Here is a 24,213-nt window from a genome sequence, read left to right on the forward strand (position 1 = left end):
TGAAATAGATGTAGTAAAATTAAAATCAACATCGCTAAGGCCCCGTAATGTATCAGAGATCTATAAGAGGGTTCAATGGACCCATGTGGTAATTGCAAGAGAGAATGAGGTTTATTTCATAAAGAAAATAAATAACAGTTTTTGTTGTTCTTTGGAAGACCTCTAAGAAAGAATATAAGTCGTGAATGCCTATCCTCTTTCTGGATTATACAGAATTGTTATTTCTTCCTTAAATATTTGATAGAATTCACCAATGAAATCATCAGGTCCTGGATTTTTGTTCGTTTGAAGGATTTTAACTATAAATCCTATTAATTTAATAGTTATAGGATCATTCAAGGTTTCTATTTCTTCTTGAATGAGTTTCTGTAGTTTTTGTCTTTTAAGACATTTGTCCGTTTCATCTAAGTTGTTAAATTCAGGAATAAAGTTGTTTGTAGTAGTCCTTTATTATTCTTTTAATATCTGTGGGGTCTTTAGTGACATCCCTCCTTTCATTTCTGATGTTGGTAGTTGAAGTTGATGTCTTCTCTCCTTTATTCTTGATCTGTTTGGCTAAAGGTTTATCAATTTTATTGATATTTTCTAAGAACCAGCTTTTTGTTGCATTGATTTTTCTCTATTGTTTTTCTGTTTCAATTTTATTGATTTCTCCTCTTTATTATTTCCTTCTTTCTTTTCCTTTGGGTATAGTTTGCTCTTCTTTTTTTATTTTCTTAGGTTGGAAACTCAGACTTTTATTTGAGTTCTTCCTTTTCTAGTATAAGTCCTTAATGCTATCAATTTCCTTGTAGTTTTTCTTTTCATTCAGTTCCAAATATTTTCTAATTTCCGTTGAGACATCCTCTTGGGCCCATGGGTTATTTAAAAGTGTGTTTTTTAATTTTAAAATATTTGCATGGTTTCCTGCTCTCTTTCTGTTAACTGCTTTCTAGTTTAATTCTGTTATGGTCAGAAAACATACTTTGTATGATTTTAATTCTTTTACATTTGTTAAGGTTTATTTCATGACCCTCAAAATGGTTTATCTTGGTGAATATTCCATGTAGACTTGAAAAGAATGTGTATTTGGCTGTTGTTAGGTGGAGTGTTCTGTAAATGTCAATGAGATCAAGTTGGGTGATAATGTTCAGGTCTTCTATATCCTTGCTTATTTTCTGTCTATTTGTTCTATCAATTGTTAAAAGAGGAATGCTGAAGTCTCCAGAAATAATTTTGCATTTGTCTATTTCTCCTTCCAGTTTTATCAATTTATGCTTCATGTATTTTGAAACTCTGAGATAAATAGTGTATTTATATTTACCATTTCTGCTTCTCTTCCTTTATTTCTGAAGTCCCAATGTTCTCTCTGCTATCATTTTCCTTCCCCTGAAGAACTTCCTTTAGCATGTCTTTTAGAGCGGGTCTACTGGAGACAGATTGTCTTAGTTTTCCTCATTGAGAATATCTTTATTGCTCCTTCATTCCTAACAGATATTTTTGCTGGATATAGAATTCTGGGTTGATAGTTCTTTTGTTATAGCATTTTAAAAATGTTTTCCGTTGTCTTCAGGCCTCCGTGGTTTGTGATGAGAAATCTGCAGTCGCCCAAATGCTCTTCCCCCATATGAAATGTGTCATTTTTCTCAGATTGTTTTCAAAATTTTTTCTTTATCTTTGGTTTTCAGTAGTTTTAGTGTGATGTGTTTCAGCATGGTTTTCTTTGAGTTTATCATTTTTTGGGATTTTCTGAACTTCTTGAATCTGTAAATTTATGTTTTTCATCAAATTTGGGGAAATTTCAGCTATTACTTCCTCAAGTTTTTAAATTTTTTATGTATCAGTCTCTTCCTCCTCTCATTTTGGTACCCCAATAACATGAAAGTTAGACCTTGTGATTTTGTATCACAGGTCCCTGTATCATAGTCCCTGAAGCTATATTTTTTTCTCCTTTTTTCTCTGTTGATCATGTTGGATTATTTCTATTAATCTGTTTTCAAGTTCACTGACTCACTTTTCTGTCATCTCCGTTCTGTAATTGAGCCAATACCGTGAAAATTTTATTTTGTTGTATTTTTTCAGTTTTAAAGTTTCCACTTGGTCCTTTTTTTCTTTTTTCTTTTATGCTTCTATTTCTTTTCTCAGAACTTCTGTCTTTCCATTTATTTCAGAGATGTTCACTCTTAACTTCATGGTTGTAATAGCGGCTTTAAATTATGATGTTGTCAACATTTGGGTCATCTTGGAGTTGGTGTCTGTTGTCTTATACCCTGATAATTGTTGAGATTTTCCTGGTTCTTTGTATATGGAGTAATTTTGGATTGATCATGGACACTTTTAATATTACATTATGACACTCTGGTCCTATTAAAATCCTCTGTAGTGTGTTCATTTATTTTTTTGTTTGTTTTAGCAGGCAACCAATCCAGTTAGTTTCAGGCAGCAAGTCCTAACCCGCCTTCTGTGGTTTCGATGTAAGTTTAGTTTTCAAAGTCCTTGTAGAACTATCAGGCCAGCCCACACGTGCAGCACCCAGAGGCTGGTCTTAACTATACAGTAATCAAGTTCCCAAAGCTTCGCTCTGCTGCTTGGGGCCAGTTTCACACATGTGCACATCAGAGGTGAACCTGGATCTTCCTGCACAGATTTGGGCATCTCTTTTACCAGTTCTTGCCTCTCTGTGATTTTCCCCCACACTCTCCAGGGCCCAGGGGCCACTTTTTGATCTTTTGTGTAGAATATCTTAGGTATTAGCCTATCTGTGCTGTAGTACACTTCCCATGACTGGGTCCACCTAGGTTTTAGCCTATCTGTGCTGTAGTACACTTCCCATGACTGGGTCCACCTCCCGGGCAACATGGTGAGAGAAAAAAATAACATAGATTCCTCCAACACTCTTTGAATCACAAGGACCCCCCTTTCCCATTTCCTCTGGTTAGGGAGAAGAATTTCAGTTTTAGGCCATATTATTTTAGGCCATATTATTGCTGGTACCATCACAAAAGTGTAGTTTCGTAACTGGGCTTGCCTCGGATCAGGACTGGGAGAGTGAAAAGAGACAAAAAGGGAGATTCCGTCACATTCTGTGTACTGCAGGGCCCTCCTGCCTAGTTCTTTGGTCTGAAGACCAGGCTCTCTTTTGGAGTTTTTCTGTCCGTGTCTGCTGCACAGTTCTAAAATCAAGACTGCCCTTAAGCCTAAACTGGGAGGGAAAACACATGAAACTCACCATTATATCAGTCATTCTTCAAGATTGATTTCCCTCTCCATTGGCCTCCTATTTTTACTTTTTAGTGTCCTCAGAGAGTTACTTTTTGCATTCTGTCTAGAGTTTTTAGCTGTAATCAGTGGGAGAGGAAAGGTAAAGTGTGCCTACCCCTTCTTGCTGGGACCAGAGCACATGTCAGGACTCTTGCGCTGTCTGGAATGCTGTTCCCCAAGGTCACACAGCTGCATCCTCATCACTCACGCTTCAAGGAGCCACTCCCCGACCTTCTTAGCTGAAGCATCCCCTCCTGTCATCATTCTCGGTCACATTCAGTGTCTCAAGTTATCTCATTCACTCATTTTTCCAAGTGTTTGCTGTAAGTTTCCCTCCATCACAGTGTAAGCCCCTGAGGACATGGGCTCTGTCTGTGTTGCTCGTCATTGTGTCTGCAGGACCTAGAGCAGCACATACGTAGTGAGTCTGTATGTGTCTGTGACTGACAGACTGGCTGATAGGAAGGCTGGATCCAATTGATCGTCAAGATCTAAAGAGCCAGGCAATAGGAGAGGAAATAAGTAACTTCTGGAAAAGGCCATAGAAAAACCTTCTGATCTCTCTGGAGGAGACAAGTATGTAAAATGGGCAAGGGGAGAAATGGATGAGATAGTCAGTAGGAGTGCCTGGCCTGAGCAAGGGTCACTAAGAAAGTCATCAAGCCTATAGCCTGGAAGAGAAATGGGTTTGGGGGCTATAGGGATCCATGTTTAGATAGTAAGATCAGTTTGGTTGCATTGACTTTGCAGAGATAGAACATCCCTCAGGATCTGCAGGAGAGCTCTTTTGGGGAAGTCCAGGTGAGTCCTCTGGGTGCAGGTAGATTTAGGAGGAGTCTAAAAGTGAAAGCAGGGCAATACACGTCTATAGGGCCCAAATCCTTTTAAGCAAAAGTTGTGAAAATGTTATATAATCCCACCAGCCTTCCAAAACCTTAAGTGGTAAAGTGGTGATGGAAGATTAGACTGGGTGACCTGTGGCTCCCTGTCCACCCTGGAAATTCCATGATTCTGTGCGGTCCGGTAGGCAGTTGGGGAGAGATGGAACGGAAAAGCAGGTGAGGTTATGGTACTAGTTTTGAAATAGAAATGTTAAGTGGAAAGAGGATCCTCAGCTCAGTAAGAACCAAAGGTGGCCCTCACCTCTATAAAATGTAATGTTTAATGGATCTTTTCCTATGAAAAGTGAAGCTAAGGGGGGAATGCCAAAACTGTAGCTTCAGATAAAAACAAAAATGGTAGTGAGAAAGGCTGGCCTCCAGCATCAGAGACCTAACTTTGAGTGTCAGAACTTCTGGATATTAGCTGTGCAGTTTTGGCAAGTCATTTAACCTCTCTAAACCAAGCTTCATCTTTAGCTGTGAAAACTCAAGATTCTGCCTGTCAGGTGACTGACACTTCCCAGCCCCTCTGGTGCGGGGTTCATGGTGGCCATAATTACCCTAGAAACCCACACAGTACCCCTGACCCGTGTATCACACACAGAGGGTCATATTTATTTTATTTATTTATTTATTTATTTTTTGTGAGGAAGATCAGCCCTGAGCTAACATCCATGCTAATCCTCCTCTTTTTGCTGAGGAAGACCGGCTCTGAGCTAACATCTATTGCCAATCCTCCTCCTTTTTTTCCCCAAAGCCCCAGTAGATAGTTGTATGTCATAGTTGCACATCCTTCTAGTTGCTGTATGTGGGACATGGCCTCAGCATGGCCAGAGAAGCGGTGCGTCGGTGCGCGCCCAGGATCCGAACCTGGGCCGCCAGTAGCAGAGCGTGCGCACTTAACCGCTAAGCCACGGGGCCAGCCCAGAGGGTCATATTTAAAGGAGCGCTTCTTTGGGGACCACATAAACCTCTGACTTCCCTCATTTGGAACTCACAAATTCCTGCATTTTCTCAACTGGCAGCATGCTGGTTGAGTTTAAACTTTTTTTTCATATAAGCGGTTCATTTGCAGAAGCATAAATAATACTTCTTTAAAAGGGCTACATGGGCTTGTTTGCTGTCTCCCACCCTGGTATTCTGGGCTTCCTTGAGAAGAAATTCATATGAGGGTCTGTATGGGGCCTCGGTTAGGTGTCCCTCTTATTCACTCTTAGGCAAGATGCACTGATCATCCCATGTGCCTGTCAATAAGTGCAGGTTCCAAGCAGGAGTGCAGAGGTGGTCCCATTTCAGGAAACTGTCGGGGGGACACACATCCAGTGGTTTTGCTGGAGGACTGTCTCGAGCATTCTTGTATGCGCTGGGAAAATACTGCAGGTGCAGATCTGGGTGTGGAGCAGCTCAAGGTCCTGAAAATGGAATAATAGATGCTCCCTGGGAGCAAGGCCACTACAGAGGGAGAAGTTGCAAAGGGTTTTATAAGTCTTCACTCTCCCCTAATTTGTTTCAGTGAGTGGAAGAATCCACGGCACCCGAAATTCCTTTAGCCACAGTCCTCACTGCGCCCCGCTGTGGCTTAGCCAAGGCAGTGAGCTCAGGGTCTATTTTTAAGTGTCTTCAGTGCCCCTCATCCCTTGAGTAAATAAACAAGTTTGATCATTTTACATGCTACAAGCCTAACCTTTGAACGTTAGCTGAGACTGAGAAATCTGTCATCTATGTTCCCCATTGTTCTGAACTATTTACTTTAATCTGCATTATCACTCCAACTTGTAAATTCACAAATCAAAGTTTTTAGTTGTTTTCTTCCAGAGACACTTAATGTTATATTGTGTTTTTTTCCCCTCTGAGAATAAATGAGCCCTGTTTGTTTTGTGAGATGCAGAAAAAGTTGAACAGCATTTATCTGAAAATAAACGACGACTTATAAAATTTAAGACTTACCTAACACACAGCTGGGGAAATAAGACTGTATTTTAAGAATTAAGTTAGACCAGATGTGAAGTAACAGACTTGAACGGTATCTTTGAAACAAACAGGGGTAGGGAAAGCCCTTGGGAGATTAATGAGTCCATTAAATTTAAACACAGTTATTTATTATTTTTTTTTCTTTTAAGACCAAAACAGAAGGTCGCAGATTCAGAACTAGCTTGTGAACAGGCTCATCAGTACCTTGTTACCAAAGCAAAAACCAGATGGTCAGACTTGTCGAAGGTAAGAAAGTGATTATTTCCTTAAAAGGGAAGGAAATCTGTTTCACTATTCCAAGATCATTGGGATGATCAAGCGTTTAGATCCAGTCACTGAGATGGAAAAACAACTTCATATATACCCTATTTGGTGACTCCTTTTATTCTTAAAATACTTGTTCAAAATAAATTCTCCCATTCAAGGTCAATGGATGTTTAGAAAAATAAGTAATTGTAGGAATTACATGGACAGAAATTCCTGGCTTTATCTCAGGTTTGATATTAATTAAAAATTTAAATGAAAAATGTAAGACGCTGTCATACTTATTTTTACACAGTTATAAACACGCATTTTAAAGAAGTCTTTCTTCCTATCTTGCCAAAATTATAGAAAGCACATTTTGAAGGCAAATGCCCTCCACATGCAATCATGTAAATTGTGATTGTGGCTGAGATGGGAAATAATCTAACAATGACACTGTACTTACAGGACAGTAGATCCAAATGTGCAAGCCTGGGCTCGTCCTGAAATCGCAGATGTGCGATCACCAGTTCATAACACAACAAGGGCACAATGGTCTCACCTTAAAAAATATTTTTAACACTGCATTACGGAAGTATTTTCATGTTACTTTTTTTTTTTTTTAATACTTTTATTTATTTATTTTTCCCCCCAAAGTCCCAGTAGATAGTTGTATGTCATAGTTGCACAGCCTTGTAGTTGCTGTATGTGGGACGCGGCCTCAGCATGGCCAGGGAAGCGGTGCGTCGGTGCACGCCTGGGATCCGAACCCAGGCCGCCAGCAGCAGAGTGCACGCACTTAACCGCTAAGCCACGGGGCCGGCCCACGGAAGTATTTTCATGTTACTTTTAAGAATGTCTCCAGTTTGTTTCATTTGGTCATTTTCTTTCCATGTTCGCTTTATCTTGGCCTGTGCCCAACGTGACATTCTGTCTTAAGTCCTGTTTCGCTCCTGGGCTCCCTAGTCCCCTGTCCTCATAGAATTGACTGTGCTGGCCCAGGCCAGCAAATCCCGCAGCCCGTGGCAGGGCCGGCCTCCCGGAGCAGTCCTATAGACCGAGGAGTGCAGAGCAAGGTCTAGGCGTTGCTGGCCAGCCAGGGAGAGAGAGCAGAGCACACTATCTGACACGTCTTCCATGCTCTCTCCCCAGCTTCTGTCTGGCCTGCAAGCTCCCTCTGACCTGTTGAAGGCAAAGCTCCCCTCTCTCCAGCATCCCCTCCTCTCAGCTGGCCGACCCACCTTCCCCTCAGAAGAGCAGTCCCCTCCCTGCTGCCGCCCTTCCCTCTACACCGCCTCCACAGGCCCACCTCTGCTGGTGCTGCTCTCTGTGGACACAGGCACCCCCGAGGGCCACTTCCAGGCCCTTCCCAGCGTCCCCCTGCCCCACTTTGATTTGCTCACCACATAGTGACTGCGTGTGGGTTTGTGCCAGGGATTCGGTGGTAACCAGAGTCAATCTGCTCTGCCTGGTGGGGCTCACAGACCAGGGGAGGTGACAGTCAGCGAGCAAAGGCATATTATTAGCAAAGCAGATGGGTGCCATGGAGAAAACAAACAGGCTGTTGGGGAGTGACTGCGGGGCTGCAGAGGTCTTTGTTTCTGCCTTGTTCAGTCCATCCTTGAAGTGCTTCCTCCCCTGGCTCCAGGACACTCTCGGGCCCCCTGTCCCCCCACCTCGGCCCGCCCTCTCTCACGCTGGGTTGACCCCCTCTCCGTCCACATGGAGTCTCACCTGCGGAGGGCATCCTCCACACGTGTGTCTCCACACCTTGATTCCCACGGCCTCTTGTAGCCAACCTTATCCTTGATGTTCTCAGAGCCCCAAACTGTGTGCAGAGGAGGTGTGGGGGCCTCGGAGCATTGTGCTGCTAAACCAGCAGCCTTGGGTCTGTCCCATGGAGACCTCTGTCTCTTCTAGAATTAAGCCTGGCAGGAGTGTGGGAGGGGAGGAGACGTGGAAGATCACCAGAGAAAGAGTCAGAGCGGGTCTGAAGGGGCATGTGGAGGCGGAGGGAAAGGAGCCGCTTTGTCCAGAATCAAGCATTACGCACCACACCTGTCACCTCCCTGGCCCCCACAGCTCTCTTGGACCCCCGCAGGACTAAATGACCTGCGTGTTTTATTATTATCATATTGCACATCTCTGTCACTCTCTTGGTTTAGTTTGAATAGAGCAGTGAAGAATTCGTTCTGAATTCTAAACCTGCAGAAAGTTATAATGACACATAAATGTGTCATAAAAGATTAGCAGCGTTCACAACGTACCGCCTATTGATGAGATGGGTGTTCTCACATGGCGCTCGCACTCTGGCTCTTTGCTTCTGGGTCAGGCATTTATAGATCGTAAAAGTGACCAGAGGTGTGGAGTTTGTCTCCCTTCTGCTGCATTTCTGTTGGGGATTCACCAAACGGGACCTGCCAGTATCTGAAATGATGTGTTCTCTAGTAAAACTGCATTTGGAACTTGAACAAGGACTTGGATATTTAGTCATCCAGTTTCTTCAAATAGAGTCCCTTGGCTAGCCGCTCAGCCGTGCTCTGTGAGGACACCTCCAGCTGAATTCTCAGAGGCACAGAGGAGTTGTCCCATCTGGGGGCAGCTTAATATGTCACTTCTAGTTCAGTATTTTCGGAAAATAAGTTCATTGGTTTCTTCAGCAAACATTAGTGTGAGCTAACTGTGCACTATTGCAAGGTGTTAGAGACACAATGACAAAAAGAAGTAAAGATGTGGGGCCGGCCCGCTGGCGCAGTGGTTAACTGCACGTGCTCTGCTTCGCTGGCCCAGGGCTCACAGGTTCGGATCCCGGGCGCAGACCGACGCAGTGCTTGTCAAGCCGTGCTGTGGTGGTGCCCCATATAAAGTGGAGGAAGATGGGCACGGATGTTAGCCCAGGGCCAGTCTTCCTCAGCAAAAAGAGGAGGATTGGCAGATGTTAGCTCAGGGCTGATCTTCCTCACACACACAAACACACACACACAAAAAGTAAAGATGTGGTCTCTGCCCCCAAGAGACTTGTGGTCTAAGCACCAATAAGAGTGCTGAAGAATAGTGTGTATTACCATGGAAGGGGCTTGTGTATAATCGGAGTACCCAAGAGGAAGGGGTCACTGAAAAGATGAGTAGGTGTTAGACAGGGGTGGAGAGAATGCAGAGGATGTTGGGACTGAATCAAGGCAAGGACGACCAAGACAAGGACATGGGGCTGACCGGCATGGTGGGGACTGCAAACAGCTCGGCATGGACGTGTCCAAGGGATCAGACCGAGAGGTTTCCAGTGCGAGGCAGGGCGAGGTAGGCAGGGACAGATCTCTGCAGGCCTTACGTGCTATAAGCTTTTTTAAAAAATTGCAGTAAAATACACATAACATAAAATTTACCATCTTAACCATTCTCAAGTGTACCAGTTCAGTGGCATTAAATACATTCACATTGTTGTGCTACATGCTCTAAGTTTTTAAAGGCACTTTGAAATCTTCCAGACCTAACTTTTTTTTAACTTAATTGTTTTTTAAGTTGGGACTCTACAGTGGAATATGCTAATAATATATGTATATAACTATGTATATATAATATGTATATATTTATATATGTATTATAATATATGTAATAATCATGTGTATATAATAATAAGTCATCACCATGTGTCCCAAATTGAATCCCACCCTGTAACCAACATCCAGATGAAGGAATAGGGTATTGTCAATATCTTAGACCAGGGGTCAGCACACTTTTTGTGTAAAAAACCAGGCAGTAAATACTTTTGGCTTTGTGGGCCATAGGGCTTCAGTCACAGTTACTCAACTCTGCCGTTGTAGCTCTTGGTACAATCAGACTTCTTAATTTTTTCCTCTTTAGTGGAAGTGTAACAGTATCTCATTGCAGTTTTGTTTTTTTTTTTTTTAATTTTTTGTTTATTGCAGTAACATTGGTTTATAACATTGTATAAATTTCAGGTGGACATCATTATACTTCTATTTCTGCATAGATTACCTCATGTTCACCACCCAAGTACCAATTACAACCCATCACCACACACATGTGCCGAATTATCCCTTTCACCCTCCTCCCTCCCCTCTTCCCCTCTGGTAACCACCAATCCAATCTCTGTCCCTATGTGTTTGTTTATTGTTGTTATTATCTACTACTTGATGAAGGAAATCATACGGTATTTGACCTTCTCCCTCTGACTTATTTCGCTTTGCATTATACCCTCAATGTCCATCCATGTTGTCACAAATGGCTGGATTTCATCGTTTCTTATGGCTGAGTAGTATTCCATTGTGTATATATACCACATCTTCTTTATCCATTCGTCCCTTGATGGGCACTTAGGTTGCTTCCAAGTCTTGGCTATTGTGAATAATGCTGCAATCTCATTGCAGTTTTAATTAGCATTGGTTCCTAGTGAGATTGGACATCTTTCATTTGTTTATTAATCAGTCCGGTTTCCTTTTTCGATGAAGTGCCTGCTTGAGATTTTTTGCATTTTTCACCCTTGCTTGTCTTGTCTTTTTCTTACTGGTCAATAGGAACTCATACTATGGTAAGTCTACTAGTCTTTTGTAAGGGATATGTGATGCAAATATCTTCTCCCAGTTTGTATTCTGTTTTCACCTTTTCTATATAATGTCTTTTGATAAATGTAAGTTCTTTTTAATGTAGTCAGACTTATCAGCATCCCCCTGAAGGTCTTGCTTAAGAAATCCTACCCTGAAGTCATGAAGATGTTCTCTCACATTCTCTTCTAGGAGCTTTAGAGTTTCACCTTTCCCGTTCAGGTCTTGAAATCTGCACTGGGTGTTTCGTGTATGTCGTGAGGCAGGGATCCAGCTCAGTCCTTCTGTGTGGAGATCTGGTTGACCTAGCGCCATGCGTTGTGCAGCCCATCCTTTCCCCGCTGGTCTGCAGCGTCTCCACTGGCCGGCGCCGAGGCCCATGTGTGTGTCTGGCATCCTCATGCTGTCCCGTTGGTCAGCTTGTCTGTCCCGCACATCTCTGCAGTCACCGTAACTTAGTAATAAGTCGTAATTAGCTGGGAGGCAAGTACCTCCTCCTTGTTCTCTAAGAGTTTTAAAATCAGTTTGTCAAGTTCCACAAAGGAAAAAAAGCCTATTGGGATATTTCTTTGGAGAGAAATAATATCTTTACAATTTTGAGTCTTCTAACTCATGAACATAGTGTATCTCCATTTATTTTGATCTTTTTAAATATCTTTCAGTAAAGTTTTAGACTTTTCTGTGTAGAAGTCTTACAATCATTTGTAAGATTTATTCCTAGGACTTTCTATTTTTGATACTATTGTAAATATTATTTTTAAATTCATTTTCTGTGTCTGATATGTAAATATGTGAATGATTTTGCCTCTTAATATAGAATCCAGATTTCTTGCTAAATTCTCGTATTATAATAATGTATTTGTGGATTCTTTGTATTCTTACATATACAATCACGTCATCTGAATAATGACAATTATATTTCTTCCTGTCCTGTTGTTATACCTTTTATTCCTTTTTCTTGCTTCACTGCACTGGCTGAGACCTCCAATACAATGTTGAATGGAGGGCAATGGAGATGTTTTTGTCTTGCTCTTGATCTTAAGAGGACTGTTTCAATCCCTCACCATTAAGTATAACGCTGCAGAGGACTTTGCAGAGGCACCCACTGCTCCTACCTCACAGTGTCATCATGCAGAGGGTCAAAGGAGCTGTTAGAAACAATGTAGACAGTGCTGAGTGCCGTGCGTTACTGGCTCTTCTAGTCTGTGGTCCTCTGAAATGCCTGACACATCCCCAGATACCTTTTGCACCCCTCGGGGACATTAAGATGGTCCCATATCTTCTCGTCATAACAGCTGGAGTCTAACGCCCTCATTTCCCCACTTACGGCAGAGGCCCGAATCCACTGCCTATTGAGATAATAGCCTCAAGCAGCCTGGGCTATGGTCTCATTTCCCTGGCTCTGGTGGACCCTCATTTCTAATAGTTTCTGAACCCAAGTTATTGGTCAAGAGAAGAGTCTAGGCCACACACCTGAGACCACTCATTACCCAGAAACAAGCCCCTTCCGTACATAATACTTGTTCATATTTTGCTCTATCACCTTCCTTACAGGAGTGATGAGGGTATCTAGAACTTAGATTAAGAGAAAATTCAGCAGGTGGATGGGGGTAAATGTCTTAGATGGTTCCAGATATTGATTATTGAAAGTCCTGTGTACTGCCATGAACACATACGATATGTTACTAAATGCTGTCTCCTACTATTGTAGAATTTTATAGAAACTGATAACGAGGGCAACGGCATTCTCCGACGACGGGACATAAAGAACGCGCTGTATGGTTTTGACATTCCCCTCACGCCGAGAGAATTTGAAAAGCTTTGGGTGCGGTAAGTGGCATCTGAAGGTTGGCTCTTTCCCTTTCCAGTGGTCTTGGGTTGCTGGCTGCAAATTCAGCACCAGTCTTTCATCACTACTCAGGGGTAAGGTGAGGGCCAGAAATGGCTTTCTTTGGGTTGTGTCTGTCTTGTGTCCTTGTTCCCCATAGAAAGCAGGCTTGGCAAGCAGGCGGGTCTTCAGGAACATGGAGAACCAGGGTAAATATTCGTCACCGATATTAGGCTTGCGAGGAGTTCAGGCCTGTACTTTTACTCTTGAAGAGAACTAAGTCACTCTCCAAAGACTTAACTCTAATACGACCGGCTCAGCAGACAGATCTGTAACAAGGGAAAAACAGTCTCTCCCCATTGGCTAAAGATGGAAATCAATGTTGCACAACAGTTGTATAGATAAGTAATTTGTTGGAAGAAAATAACCAAACTTTTGGCAACTTGGAGTAGTTTCCCGAGGGAGTCTTAAACTGAAAATAGTATCTAATATTGGTTACATTTTTCAAACTGCATTTTAGATTTCGCTGTTTTTGAATTAGGCCCCGAGTTACAGTATTCCCTGTGTAGACGTCCAAGTTTCAAGGTGCACTAACAAGTTCTATTTCCAAGTTCCAGACCCGTCTTTGAATTACTTCTTCTTCATTACACGTTGGTTGCCACTTGCGTCCCCCGGGATGGTGTACCGACAGCGTATGTCCTCTCAGCGGCCAGAGCACGAGGCAGTTCGTGTAATTTTTCAGCTTTTCATCTGTTCAAAGTGGAAGGCTGAAATGTTGGCTGAGTTTAGAATTAGGTGGGCTGTTTTGTGTCTAATTTAGAAAAGCGACTTGAAGTTCTTACAAAACCCTTATTTTTTTAGATCAGCTCCAACACAGAGCCAGTTTAGACTCCTTGTCCGCATTCTTTTTCAGTAGATTAAGTGAGTGGACACAACTGAGCCATCGAAAGATTGGGATACGTTGGGCAAACGTGCGGACCTCCCACTGTGTAGACCTTTGAGATGATGCAAAGACGACTGTGTGATCCTGATGCTCAGGGAGCTGTGGGGGAGAGCGAGCATTCGCCCACATGCTGGGCTGCAGCACTGACCGTGGTGCACGCCAGAGGAGGGGAGAGGTCGAGCGGAATGGGAAATGCAAGCAGGAGTGCTGGGGCCGTGGGGGAGCGGGGGGCCATGGTGGTAGGAGTGATGTGGGAATACTTCCAAGGGGTCAAGATGGGGAAGGGGACTGCCTGACCCCTGGGGCGGTCAGGGAGGCACTCTGGAAGCGTTGGCCTGGGCTCCCAGGGTCAAGGAGCAGGAGCAAGGTGCTCGCCTCCCCGTGGTCCCTGTTTTCGGGCGTTGTTAACCAGGCGCTTGGTAACAAGGAAGTCTGAGTGGGGCTGTGATGTGACTCAAGCCACGCCTTAGGAAGATGAGTCGGGAAACAGTTCAGAGAAAGGATTGGGCGTTGGGAGACTGTTGTCTCCATGAGGGTAGGGCAGCAAGACCTCAGGCCGGGTGTGCACCATAGGAATGAGAGGTGTTGGAGTCAAGTGTCCCCACGAGGGTCCTTGTGTAGAGAATGAGGGCACACTTAGCCCTTCCTGGAGGGGGCAAAGAGCAAGCTTCCGTTCTCATGAGAGGCAGACACTCACTCTTGTTTTTGGCTAAGGTTTCTTCATACATTTATTAACATTATTAAATGCACAAATGTCTACCCTGTGCTGAAAACTGTTTGAGGCCGGAATTTTATCTACTTTGGTTTAGTTGGCTGTACACCGGGGATGGTGAGTGGTTGAGAGTGGACGCTCTATAGCCAAGCATGTGGTCATGACTCCTGCCTCTACCCCTTAGCTGTGTGGCCTCGGTCCAGTTACTTGACTCCTCTGTGCCTCACTCTGCTCTGCTCAATTAGTTGGAGTGTGTATTGGTCAAGGTAGGCTAGCTGCGGTGACAGACAAGGCCGGCATCTCAGGGGCTTGCCACAATAATGCTGTCACGGTCTAGTGTGGGTGTTGGGGGCTCTGCCCACAAGTCATTCAGGGACCAGGGGTCCACGAGCCCCTGGATCTTTTGTGTCTACCAGCAGAGAAGGGGAAAGGGCACAGAGGACCGTGTGGTCAGCTTTGTAGGGGCCAGGCCTGGAAATTAGCCACCACTGTGCTCACATTCTGCTGGTCAGAATCCCTTCCCACGGCTGTACCCACCTGCAAGGGAGCCTGAGAGAAGGGGTCTGGATGTGTGCCCAGGGGGAAAAAGAAACGAGATGGGGGAGCTCGTGATGGCATCTGCCGCACGTGGAATTACATCCAAGGGAGAAGCAAAGAGGGGCATTCGAGACAGAGAAAACGCCAGGAGTATATCTACCAGTGTCTGGGCAGGAAAGCAAAAACCGCTCTAATATTTACAGCTAGGCAGGACATAATGCAGGGACTGATCACAAAGATGTCAGCAGGGCCACAGTCTGGGGGGGCGTGTGGTATCACCCAGAGGCCTGGAGGCTGCTGGCCCCGTGGGCTGGAGGAGCAGGAGAGGAGGGGTCACCCCAAGACCGGGAAACCGCTCCCCTACCGGGGACTGAACAGCAGAAGGGAAACGGGCTATTTCTTAGAGATCAGGAAGCTGCCCCCACCCCAGATACTGTCTCAGAATCTGCTAGCATCTCAGCCGCTGTGCTGAGCAGGAGCCACGGCCATGGCCACGCGAGAGGTGCCACTGGAAACAGCCCGCTCTGCCCTCATCCCATCTTCTGACCTGGCACACCTCCCTGGGAGCATCTCGGGGGTAACTCAGAAGACGTGCCGAAGGATGAGCACAGGGCTGAGAGCCAGCAGGCGAACAACCAGCTAAGAGGCAAAGGAGGGTGTCCCATTCCGGGCCTGCAGGATAACCTGGGGGGCCGGAAGACAGGCAGCCTGGGGCAGGCAGGAGAGGAGGCTGCATGTCAGCTGAACCACATCCTGAAGGGCAGGACGAGGCAGGAACCCTGTTCTGAAAGCCAAGTGTTTAGTAGGGAAAGGCCTAGGCAGGTCTATATTCTAGAAAGATCACTGGCCACAGGGAGGAGGGTGAATTGCAGGAGACACAGAGGTGGATTAGGGGCTGCTTGGGGTCCAAGCGAGAGGAGGTGGTGAGCTTTCCTGGTGGTGCTAGGAGGGCTGCGGAGGAAGTGACAGGTGTGAGAGAGATTTAGGAGGTGAAAATTAGCCTTCAGCATCCTGGAAGGAGAGGCTGCATGAGAGGGAGACAAGATGCTCCTTGGATTCTTCTGAGGAATCACGCGCAGAAATCAAGGAGACGACCTGAGGTGGCCAGGTAGCCTGCACTAAGGGCTGTGCTCTGAGCAGGACCTGCGCCCTGTCCATGGCACCCCGGACTGAGCTGGGTGGCCTTGGGCCAGTGGCTCACCTTCTCTGGGCTTCAGTTGTCTATCAAATGGCATGGCTATGGGGACCAAACAATATAATTTATGTATATTACCTGGCATATATAAGCATAAAAATTAGTAGCAAAAAGATCATATAGATTTGAAATTGTTTTCTGATTGCAATATTAATACGCACTCATTTTAGAAGACTCAGAAAATCCAGAAAAGCATGAAAGAAAAGAAAAGACAACAAGAAGCGGTCGTCACCCACTCGGCAGAGATGATAACCAGTGGTAACTTGGGGGTTTATTTTCTCATCCATTGTCTATGCGTTTCCGTGATCTCAGTCCATCGTCCCACCCTCGTTGATGCTCCTGGCCTGTCCCTTTCAATCGCTCAGTGTTTGCTGACAGCGACAGCCATGTCACCCGTCCACTCCCTCCAAGTCTGCCTCTGCACTGCAGAGCAGGAGCGCTGAGCAGGCAAGAAGGGGGTGGCCAGCAAAGGGTTGTCCAGGCACCAGGAGCCTCCTCCAGGTGCCCTAACAGGGAGGGGCGTCCTGCCACCAAGGCGCAAGTGAACAGGGACCAGAGGGAAGTCGGGGAGCAGCTAGGGCCCCCGTGACACACTCTGCCAGCTCAGGGGGTCTAAGTGTCAGAATGGGAAAGCCCCCCAAAATTGGCTAAGCAGAAGTGAGTGGGAAAATAACATTCTGCTCTTTCAAAAACACAAAATTAGAAAATAGGGCAGAAAGTAGACAAGAAAAAAATTGTCAGCATCCATTACTCACTCAACATTTATTAAGCACCTGTGAAGTGCACTATTGTAGAGCTTCAGATTAGTCTGGAGGGTCTAGTTTATGCTGTGGAAGTAAATTAATGAATTAACCCCCAAACCTCAGTGGCTTAGCACACGGATGTTTTATTTCTTATTCACCCGAAGTCTGCTGTGTGTCTAGCAGCTCTTCTGGACAATTCTCTTCCAAGTGGTGATTCGGGGATCTGGCCGGCTTCCAGCTGTGGCTTCACTGTCCCAGCAGGGGGCCCCTCCCACCACCGTGGGGACTGCAGGGTCACAGGGTCATATGTGGGCTTTGGTGGGCTTCAGCCTGGAAGTGACACACTTCTGCCCTCAGCCCATTGCCCAGGTCTGGTCAGTGACCCTGGCTAACTGCACAGGGGCTGGACAGAGCGGAGAGCACGTGGATGTTAAGTGAGCCTGTCACAGGCTGGCTCATCGGGGATTAAAGGAACAAAATGTTCAAGCCTGAAGGAGGTTGCTAATCGTGAAAGGAAACCTGCTAACTGAAGCCAAAATAGGCTCTTTAAGCATGCGATTTCAGGAGCAATACGTCTGGTTTTGTTTTGGAGAGACTGCTAAGAATAAATTACAAGATGGAAGTGTGTACATTCATTCATTCATTCATCTGAGCAATCATTGAGCAGGAATTTTTTGAAACTTTCCAAGTTGCAGGCCCTGTGCTGAATTCTGGGGTTCCAGAGATGAAGGCAGCCCCATCCTCAGGTTGCTCACAGCTCAGCAGGGATGTCTGCTCACAAACCTGCAGACCTGGTGACAGTAGCAGCATGCCAGGAGGGACAAGTGTGGGCAGCCAGGCCTGTGGCAGCCACGTGGGTGTTCAGGGAGGGATCTCCAGGAGATGCGATGCCTGAGCTGAGTCTTAATAAACAATCATGAGCCAGAGGTGGAGGAGGGCATCCCAGAGAGCAGAGAGGCCCAGGGCCGGGAGGAGGGACAGAAGAGGAAGGACGCTGCCTCTATCAGAAGAGCCTGAGACCCCGAGCTTTTCAGGTACAGGGGATGCCAGCACCGTGATGCCCCACAGGCCTGCTGCCCCACAGGCCTGCTGCCCAGGGCCCGGGAGCACTCCCTTAGGGGGACACTGGGCATTCTGAGCACCTTCTGTAGCCTCATTTCATCAGGTGGAATTCAACTCTTTGGATCTAAAACAAACTTGGCTGAGAACCCGTGCAGACAGTGTATTGTAAATGTGCACAGAAGGGAGGACTCGGGGAGGAAAGCAGCCGTCTCAGAAACCTCGGTGTCAATTGTTAATTGTGTAAAACCAGCTAACCAGGTGGACTCTACAGGACGTTTTGGAGATGATGCCCGATCTATGCACATTTCTTGATGGGGTGGGTAAGTTGTGTATCGGTATTCCAATATAAGAAGAAAAGACTACGAAAATGTACCTGTGTTGTATGCATCCGCTCCTTGAAGAAGACTTATGGCTTTAGGTGAACGAGAGGCTAGGTCATCTCAGTAGCTCAACCAAGGCGGTGCCTAGAGAGAAGCTCCTGGGTGCCGTGCTGGTGGAACTCCTGGACAGGGAGAGCCTCGGGTGGGAGAGGACTTGAAAAGGTTGAATGAGCAGGGTCTTTAGCTTAGAAAAGAGGAGACTGAACGGGACCTGATGGTAGGGGTTGAGTTTTAGAAGAGCTGAATGTGAAGGAGGGGTCATCGTGGAGATGACTAGCTGGGTAGGCTCTTAGCTCAGCATAGAGAACTTTCCAGTGATTAAAATTGCATAGAGCTCCAGTGGGCAGTCTTTGAAGGAGTGGCTTTCCCTTCTCTGGCATGGCTTTATCCAAAGCTAGGTGGCTGCTTCTTGAAGGTGCTGTTGCCCTGGATGGGGATTGGAGCAGATGGTGCCTAATCTTCTGTGATTCCACCAGGACTTGCTGAATGTGCCCATTGGGCGTGGCCAACTCAGGCAGTTGGACATTTTGCATTCTGAAGGACAGCTATTTAAGCCATCAGACCACCCTCGCAGATGGTGCCTGAGAGAATTCCTTATGTCCCAAGCTGCACAAGGTGCCCTGTCTACCTTTGCAGCATGGCCTGGGTCATCAATAGAGCTCACACCTCTAACTCTGAGGTCAGTAGTGTTAGAGGGTACTTCTGTCATTGATGTCAGAACCAAGTGCTTGAACTGAGCCTAAAGAACTTTCTCAGCAAAGCAAAGCAATCGATGTGGACATATTCAAATCATGTGTACGACTGAACTGCTGTGTGCACAATAAATGGGCAGAGTAATCTGATATGTCATAAATTAGTGGCTATTGCCATATGCAAATGCAAGTTTTTATGGGTCCTCTGTTTCTGTGCACATTTTTCCTGGCACATCTGTTGCTGAACATTTTAAAATTCAACCTTTATAGGCGAGTTGATTTTTTTTAATGTTACAGAAAGGGTTATATAATGAAGAGTGAGGTTATGTAAGCTGAATTAACTCTCTGAGTATTCACATTCATAACAGTATTTTCATTGCGATTGTGCAATCTGGTCTTCTGTTCCTTTGCGATGAGAATAGACTGTTTATGATCTTTATTAAGGAAGTGATTAAGAAGTGTCTTTCCCTTCAGTTCAAGTGTCATGTTGTAGAGTTTGTTGGTGGTACTCTCTTGAGCATAGCATGGCGGGATGGTGGTCCTTCCTCAGGAACATGTGTCCTGCACAGTTGTTATCTCAGTAGACACGTGCTGATAATGAAGCTTTGCGAGGTGTCGTGCTGGGCACTGTGAGTTTCTGGGTAAAGATAAACAAGGCGTGGTTTCTCCTCAAGAAACTTGCCATCTAGCAGGGAGAGAAGACACAGACTAGAGGTAGAGGCGGCGGCAGGATGTGGTTGAGCCTTCAGGTGGTGATTAGCAGCAGCAAACACCGCCGTGCACCTACTGTGCACAGGCCCTGCAAGCCCATACATGCCTTTACCCTTGGATCCCCCCATGCCCTAGAGGAATTCAGTGGACGGTGGAAATACAGCACTCTTGACTAGGAGGAGAGAGAGGTTCCGAAAGAGGAGCATGGCTACCCAGAGCTTGTTTGTCAGGTGGGGGTCTTATGCACCATTCTTATAATTTTATTTATTTATTTATTTTTCCCCCAAAGCCCCAGTAGATAGTTGTATGTCATAGTTGCATATCCTTCTAGTTGCTGTATGTGGGACGTGGCCTCAGCATGGCCGGACAAGCGGTGCATCGGTGCACGCCCGGGATCCGAACCCGGGCCGCCAGCAGTGGAGTGCACACACTTAACCACTAAGCCACGGGGCCAGCCCTTATGCGCCATTCTTGGTTTTTTGTTTTTTTTCTTTTTGTGAGGAAGATCACCCCTGAGCTAACATCTGCCAATCCTCCTCTTTTTGCTGAGGAAGACTGGCCCTGGGCTAACATCCGTGCCCGTCTTCCTCCACTTTATATACATGCTGCCACAGCATGGCCTGACAAGCGGTGTGTCGGTGCGCGCCCAGGATCCGAACCAGGGCCGCCAGCAGCGGAGCGCGTGCACTTAACCGCCAGGCCACGGGGCCGGCCCCTATGCAGCATCCTTTCAGGAACCATCCTGTAGGAATGGGGGCCCTTGGGGAGCTTCAGTCAAGGGCTGTCTTGACCAGCGTTGCATTTCTACATCACTCTGGCGGCACAAGGCTAGTCACAGGCTGATGCAGTTCAGGGAGAGACGCGGGGCCCTGGGATCACCCTAGAAGCTCAGGAAATGGCAGCCCTTCCCCTTCTCAGGCGTATTGATGGAAGACTAAACTCCCCTTTCTGCAGCTCTCTTATTCTCACCAGCAGTAGGAAAAGCCGCTTGCCAGAGGCACCGGCCCTTGTGCTGCCTGGAACATCACAACTCTGCGATGGCCACAGGCCAGGCCTCAGGAATCAGAGACCCCACAGGCCTGCTTTTGTGAGTGTGTCACTTTGTTTTGTTTTAGAAAACAAGTGGGCTGAATAGAGGTAGAACAGTCCTTTATCGTGTTGAAGTACTAAGGTGGTTCTAATAACAGACACCTGGAATGGTCTTAGAGGGTTTCCTAAATGACAGTAACAAGGAGCAGTGCAGGGCACTGAGACCGCAGGTCTAGGGATGCCTTCAGCATCTTGCGGATGAGGAGACCGAGCCCCAGAGAGGGTAAGGGCCTTGCCAGGGTCTCGAAGCTGGTGAGCTGGTGTTTGACGCAGAGTGCTCCACCCTTGGCTGCCTCTCCGTCACTGGAGGGGAATTTCCTTATCTTCCAAGATGGAGTCCATGATGACAACAGGCCTGGATGCTGAATAAGGTGGATGGAAATCAGACACAGGGCAGGAGGAAGCTGCAGACCTGTGGGGTCAGAAGGAAAGGAGTGGGAGAGGGAGAGGCCCAGGCTCTGTGGGCACCTTGGGGGCAGACCCACTTGGTCTTGGGGAAGGATGGATGGCGTTGCAGCTCCCAAACGCTCTGCAGAGTTTAGCACAGGTGCACGAAGTCTTTGCCAAAACTTCTTACCCCTTCGTCCTCTACCCACCACCCCACCCCTTGAGGACAAGCAAGTCGGGTAAATAAATATGTTTTCTTCATTGTTATTCAATTGAGACGATCTCGAAGGGCTCAGAGCATTGGAGGCGAGCGTGGGGTTCTGCAGCCCCTTCAGCGTCTGGTCAGTGAACGAGCAAGGAGAGCTCTGCTTCACACAGGAGAACGTCGGTACTTGTGCTCAGTCAGACAGACCTCCCAACAAAGCCTGCTGGAGGATCGCGCCCACACACTGTTTAAATGCAGTCTCTGTCCTTGTAACTCTGGGTTCATCTGGGAAGAATCACAGCCGCCAGTGCTGTTTTTATCGATTAGATGAGGACCAAGATCTTTCCGTAAAAATAAATGCCTTTTTTTCTTTAAAAAAGATTGGCAATTTGCCTTAAAATTTTTTATTGTAGTAATTCTATTCTATTTGAATAATGTTGGGAGATAAAAACCCTCCATTATGCCTTTTTTAATGAATTATAATTCAGAAAAATCTCAATAATAGAAATGACATAAAAGGCACATAGCATAATTCTTATCTTGTTTTCCTTACTAGTCTCTCTCATTGGTTGTATGTAATTGGCATCTCTTCAAAGAGAAGATGGGGAATTTGAATCAAGTGGCATTCATTTATTGGAGTTTTAAGACTGAATAAGGATTTTCTTCTAAATCTTAGCATAGTTCCTCTTGCATGGAGGTGCTCAAGAAAAAAACTGTTGAATGGGTGGAAGGGTGGATTTTAATTTTCTGTGGTCACAACCATGTTTCTATCAGAATGACGGGTGAACGAATTTGGTTGCTGTCTGTCGGAGTGAGCCAAGACCATTGTATATGAGGTGAGCTTTCTGTTGAGTAGAGCAGTGGGTTTCAAACCTCGATGAATCGCCTAGGGATCTTGTTCAATGCAGATTTGGATCAGGTCTGGATGAGACGCTGCATTTCTGAGTCCCCCAGGTGAAGCCGTGTGCTGGTCTGCAGAGCACACGGGGTGATGAGGACCCGGATGGCCCCTCCCAGATGGTGCAGACACCGTCCAAGCCCCGGGCACCAACACACCTTGGCGGCTACTGATGAGAGTTTGTTTGTTTGTCTTTAAAGCTATGACACCGAGGGAAGAGGGCACATTACTTACCAAGACTTTTTGCAGAAACTGGGGATCAGCTATTCAGCAGATGTCCATCGGCCCCACACAGAGGATTATTTCAACTTCATGGGTCATTTCTCGAAGCCGCAGCGGGTACAAGGAGAGATCAAACAGCTGCAGCAGAGCACCGAGAAGGCCAGGCCAGCCAGGTGAGTTGTAAGTGTTGTGAGACCAGGAGCTGGTTTACCCTTGCAGCCAAAGTTGTTTAAAGTGGTACCTCCCGGTGCTGGCAAAGTTATCACGAAACTGTAACACTCATTCTCTGCGTCCATGCTAGCAACAGGCGCTGAGTCACAGAGATGAAGGAGTTAAAGAGCTCTAAGCCCCCCCACCTTACTCAGTCACTCTCCCATCATGCCTGTTTTATGGTTGCCTGGCGAGATGTCCCTTCTGGTCGTTCACTGTGTATTACCTCCCCCTCCACTGGCCCGAGTTCTGTAAAGACAGGCCTGTCTTCTTTCCCTGGTGCCAGAGCAGGGCCTGACACCTCACAGGCACCCAGTCAACATTTGTTGAATGAGTGAATGGACAGACATAGTGTTTAACTCAGTAATTCTAGTGTGGGGACTTCATCCCAGAGAAATAATGCAGAGGAGGCCACCAGTTTAGCAGTTGGAAGTGACTTGCAGTGTGCCCTCAACAGCAGCGACAAAAGGAACCCCTGCCAATCCCACGGGAGTGCACTGGCTTATAAGGTGTGGCCCCACAGAATATGAACTAGTGTATGCCTGTTACGGTTACCATCGTGAAGACTGTGGAAGATGTTGGTGATAGAAGGCTAATTGGAGATGACATTTTAAGCAGTATGTATACTGTGACTGGAACCACGTCGGACGTGTGTGCGGGTCCACGAGGACCAGAAGATGCTCTGCAAAGGGCAATGTGTTGCATTTAGGTGGTGGGGCTGTGCACGGTTATTTTCAAAATTTAAAACTAGTGACTAACGTCATACTTTAAAAGTTTATAACATCGGAGAGAATTTTGCCACACTTGATGTGACCATAAGGCTATGGGACGGATTTCCTTGATCAGTCTCAGGCCTCGGCCATCAGCACTCCCCAGGCCGGGCCTCTGCTCCTCGCTCCCTAGCTCTGCCTTAGCTCCGTGTTGCTCTCATCTGTGTGTCTGTCTGTCTCCTGTCTGTCACGTCAGCTCTCTGCCCTCACTACCTCAAATAGCACCTGAATGAGTGATTGAATCCCCAAAGGAAATAAGGGCTCCAGGGACGCAGGAAAGAAATGTGATGGCTAAACGGGGCATCAGAGAAAAGCACTTTGAACACAGCCCCGAATCATGTCTAAGTTACTGAGTTATAAAGCCTGAAGGCAGAAAATTGAGTTTGTGAAATTTAAAGTAAAAATATTCACAAGATTGGTATAAATCAAACATGCCAGAAAACTAATGAAAAAGTGGAATTTATCTTTATCAGACAGGGCTGGTCTCATTACCCACTCGTGTCTTCCCTTCTCTCCTGCCGCTTGTGAGCAATGAGGCTCAGAGAGAATTCTCACAGCCTCGGCGCGCACACGGTGTGTTCTCTCTCTTCCTGTGTTGCTGTTTGTTGTGTGAGCGGGGATCTGTAGCTGGAGGAGCCACGTGCATTTCAGGTCACCAAGCTCAGTGAACTAATTCACGCTCACCCCATCCTCTTTGCCACGGTCGTACTCCCTTTCCAGAAAAGACAAGCC

At 46.2% G+C, this 24,213-nt stretch overlaps 1 protein-coding gene across 2 annotated transcripts in view; it reads left to right on the forward strand.

Annotated features, from left to right (window-relative positions):
* Positions 1-24,213, forward strand: part of EFCAB6 (EF-hand calcium binding domain 6) — a 250,224-nt gene that overhangs the window by 165,898 nt on the left and 60,113 nt on the right. For both annotated transcript variants that reach the window (XM_087448778.1, XM_087448779.1), the window contains 3 exons: positions 6,242-6,338; positions 12,609-12,727; positions 22,480-22,674. In XM_087448778.1, the coding sequence (XP_087304904.1) occupies positions 6,242-6,338; positions 12,609-12,727; positions 22,480-22,674 (411 nt within the window). The remainder of the gene's footprint in view (positions 1-6,241; positions 6,339-12,608; positions 12,728-22,479; positions 22,675-24,213) is intronic.

The sequence above is a fragment of the Ceratotherium simum genome, chromosome 25 (assembly GCF_057802395.1).
Source record: "Ceratotherium simum simum isolate JZ-2026a chromosome 25, ASM5780239v1, whole genome shotgun sequence".
Taxonomy (NCBI): domain Eukaryota; kingdom Metazoa; phylum Chordata; class Mammalia; order Perissodactyla; family Rhinocerotidae; genus Ceratotherium; species Ceratotherium simum.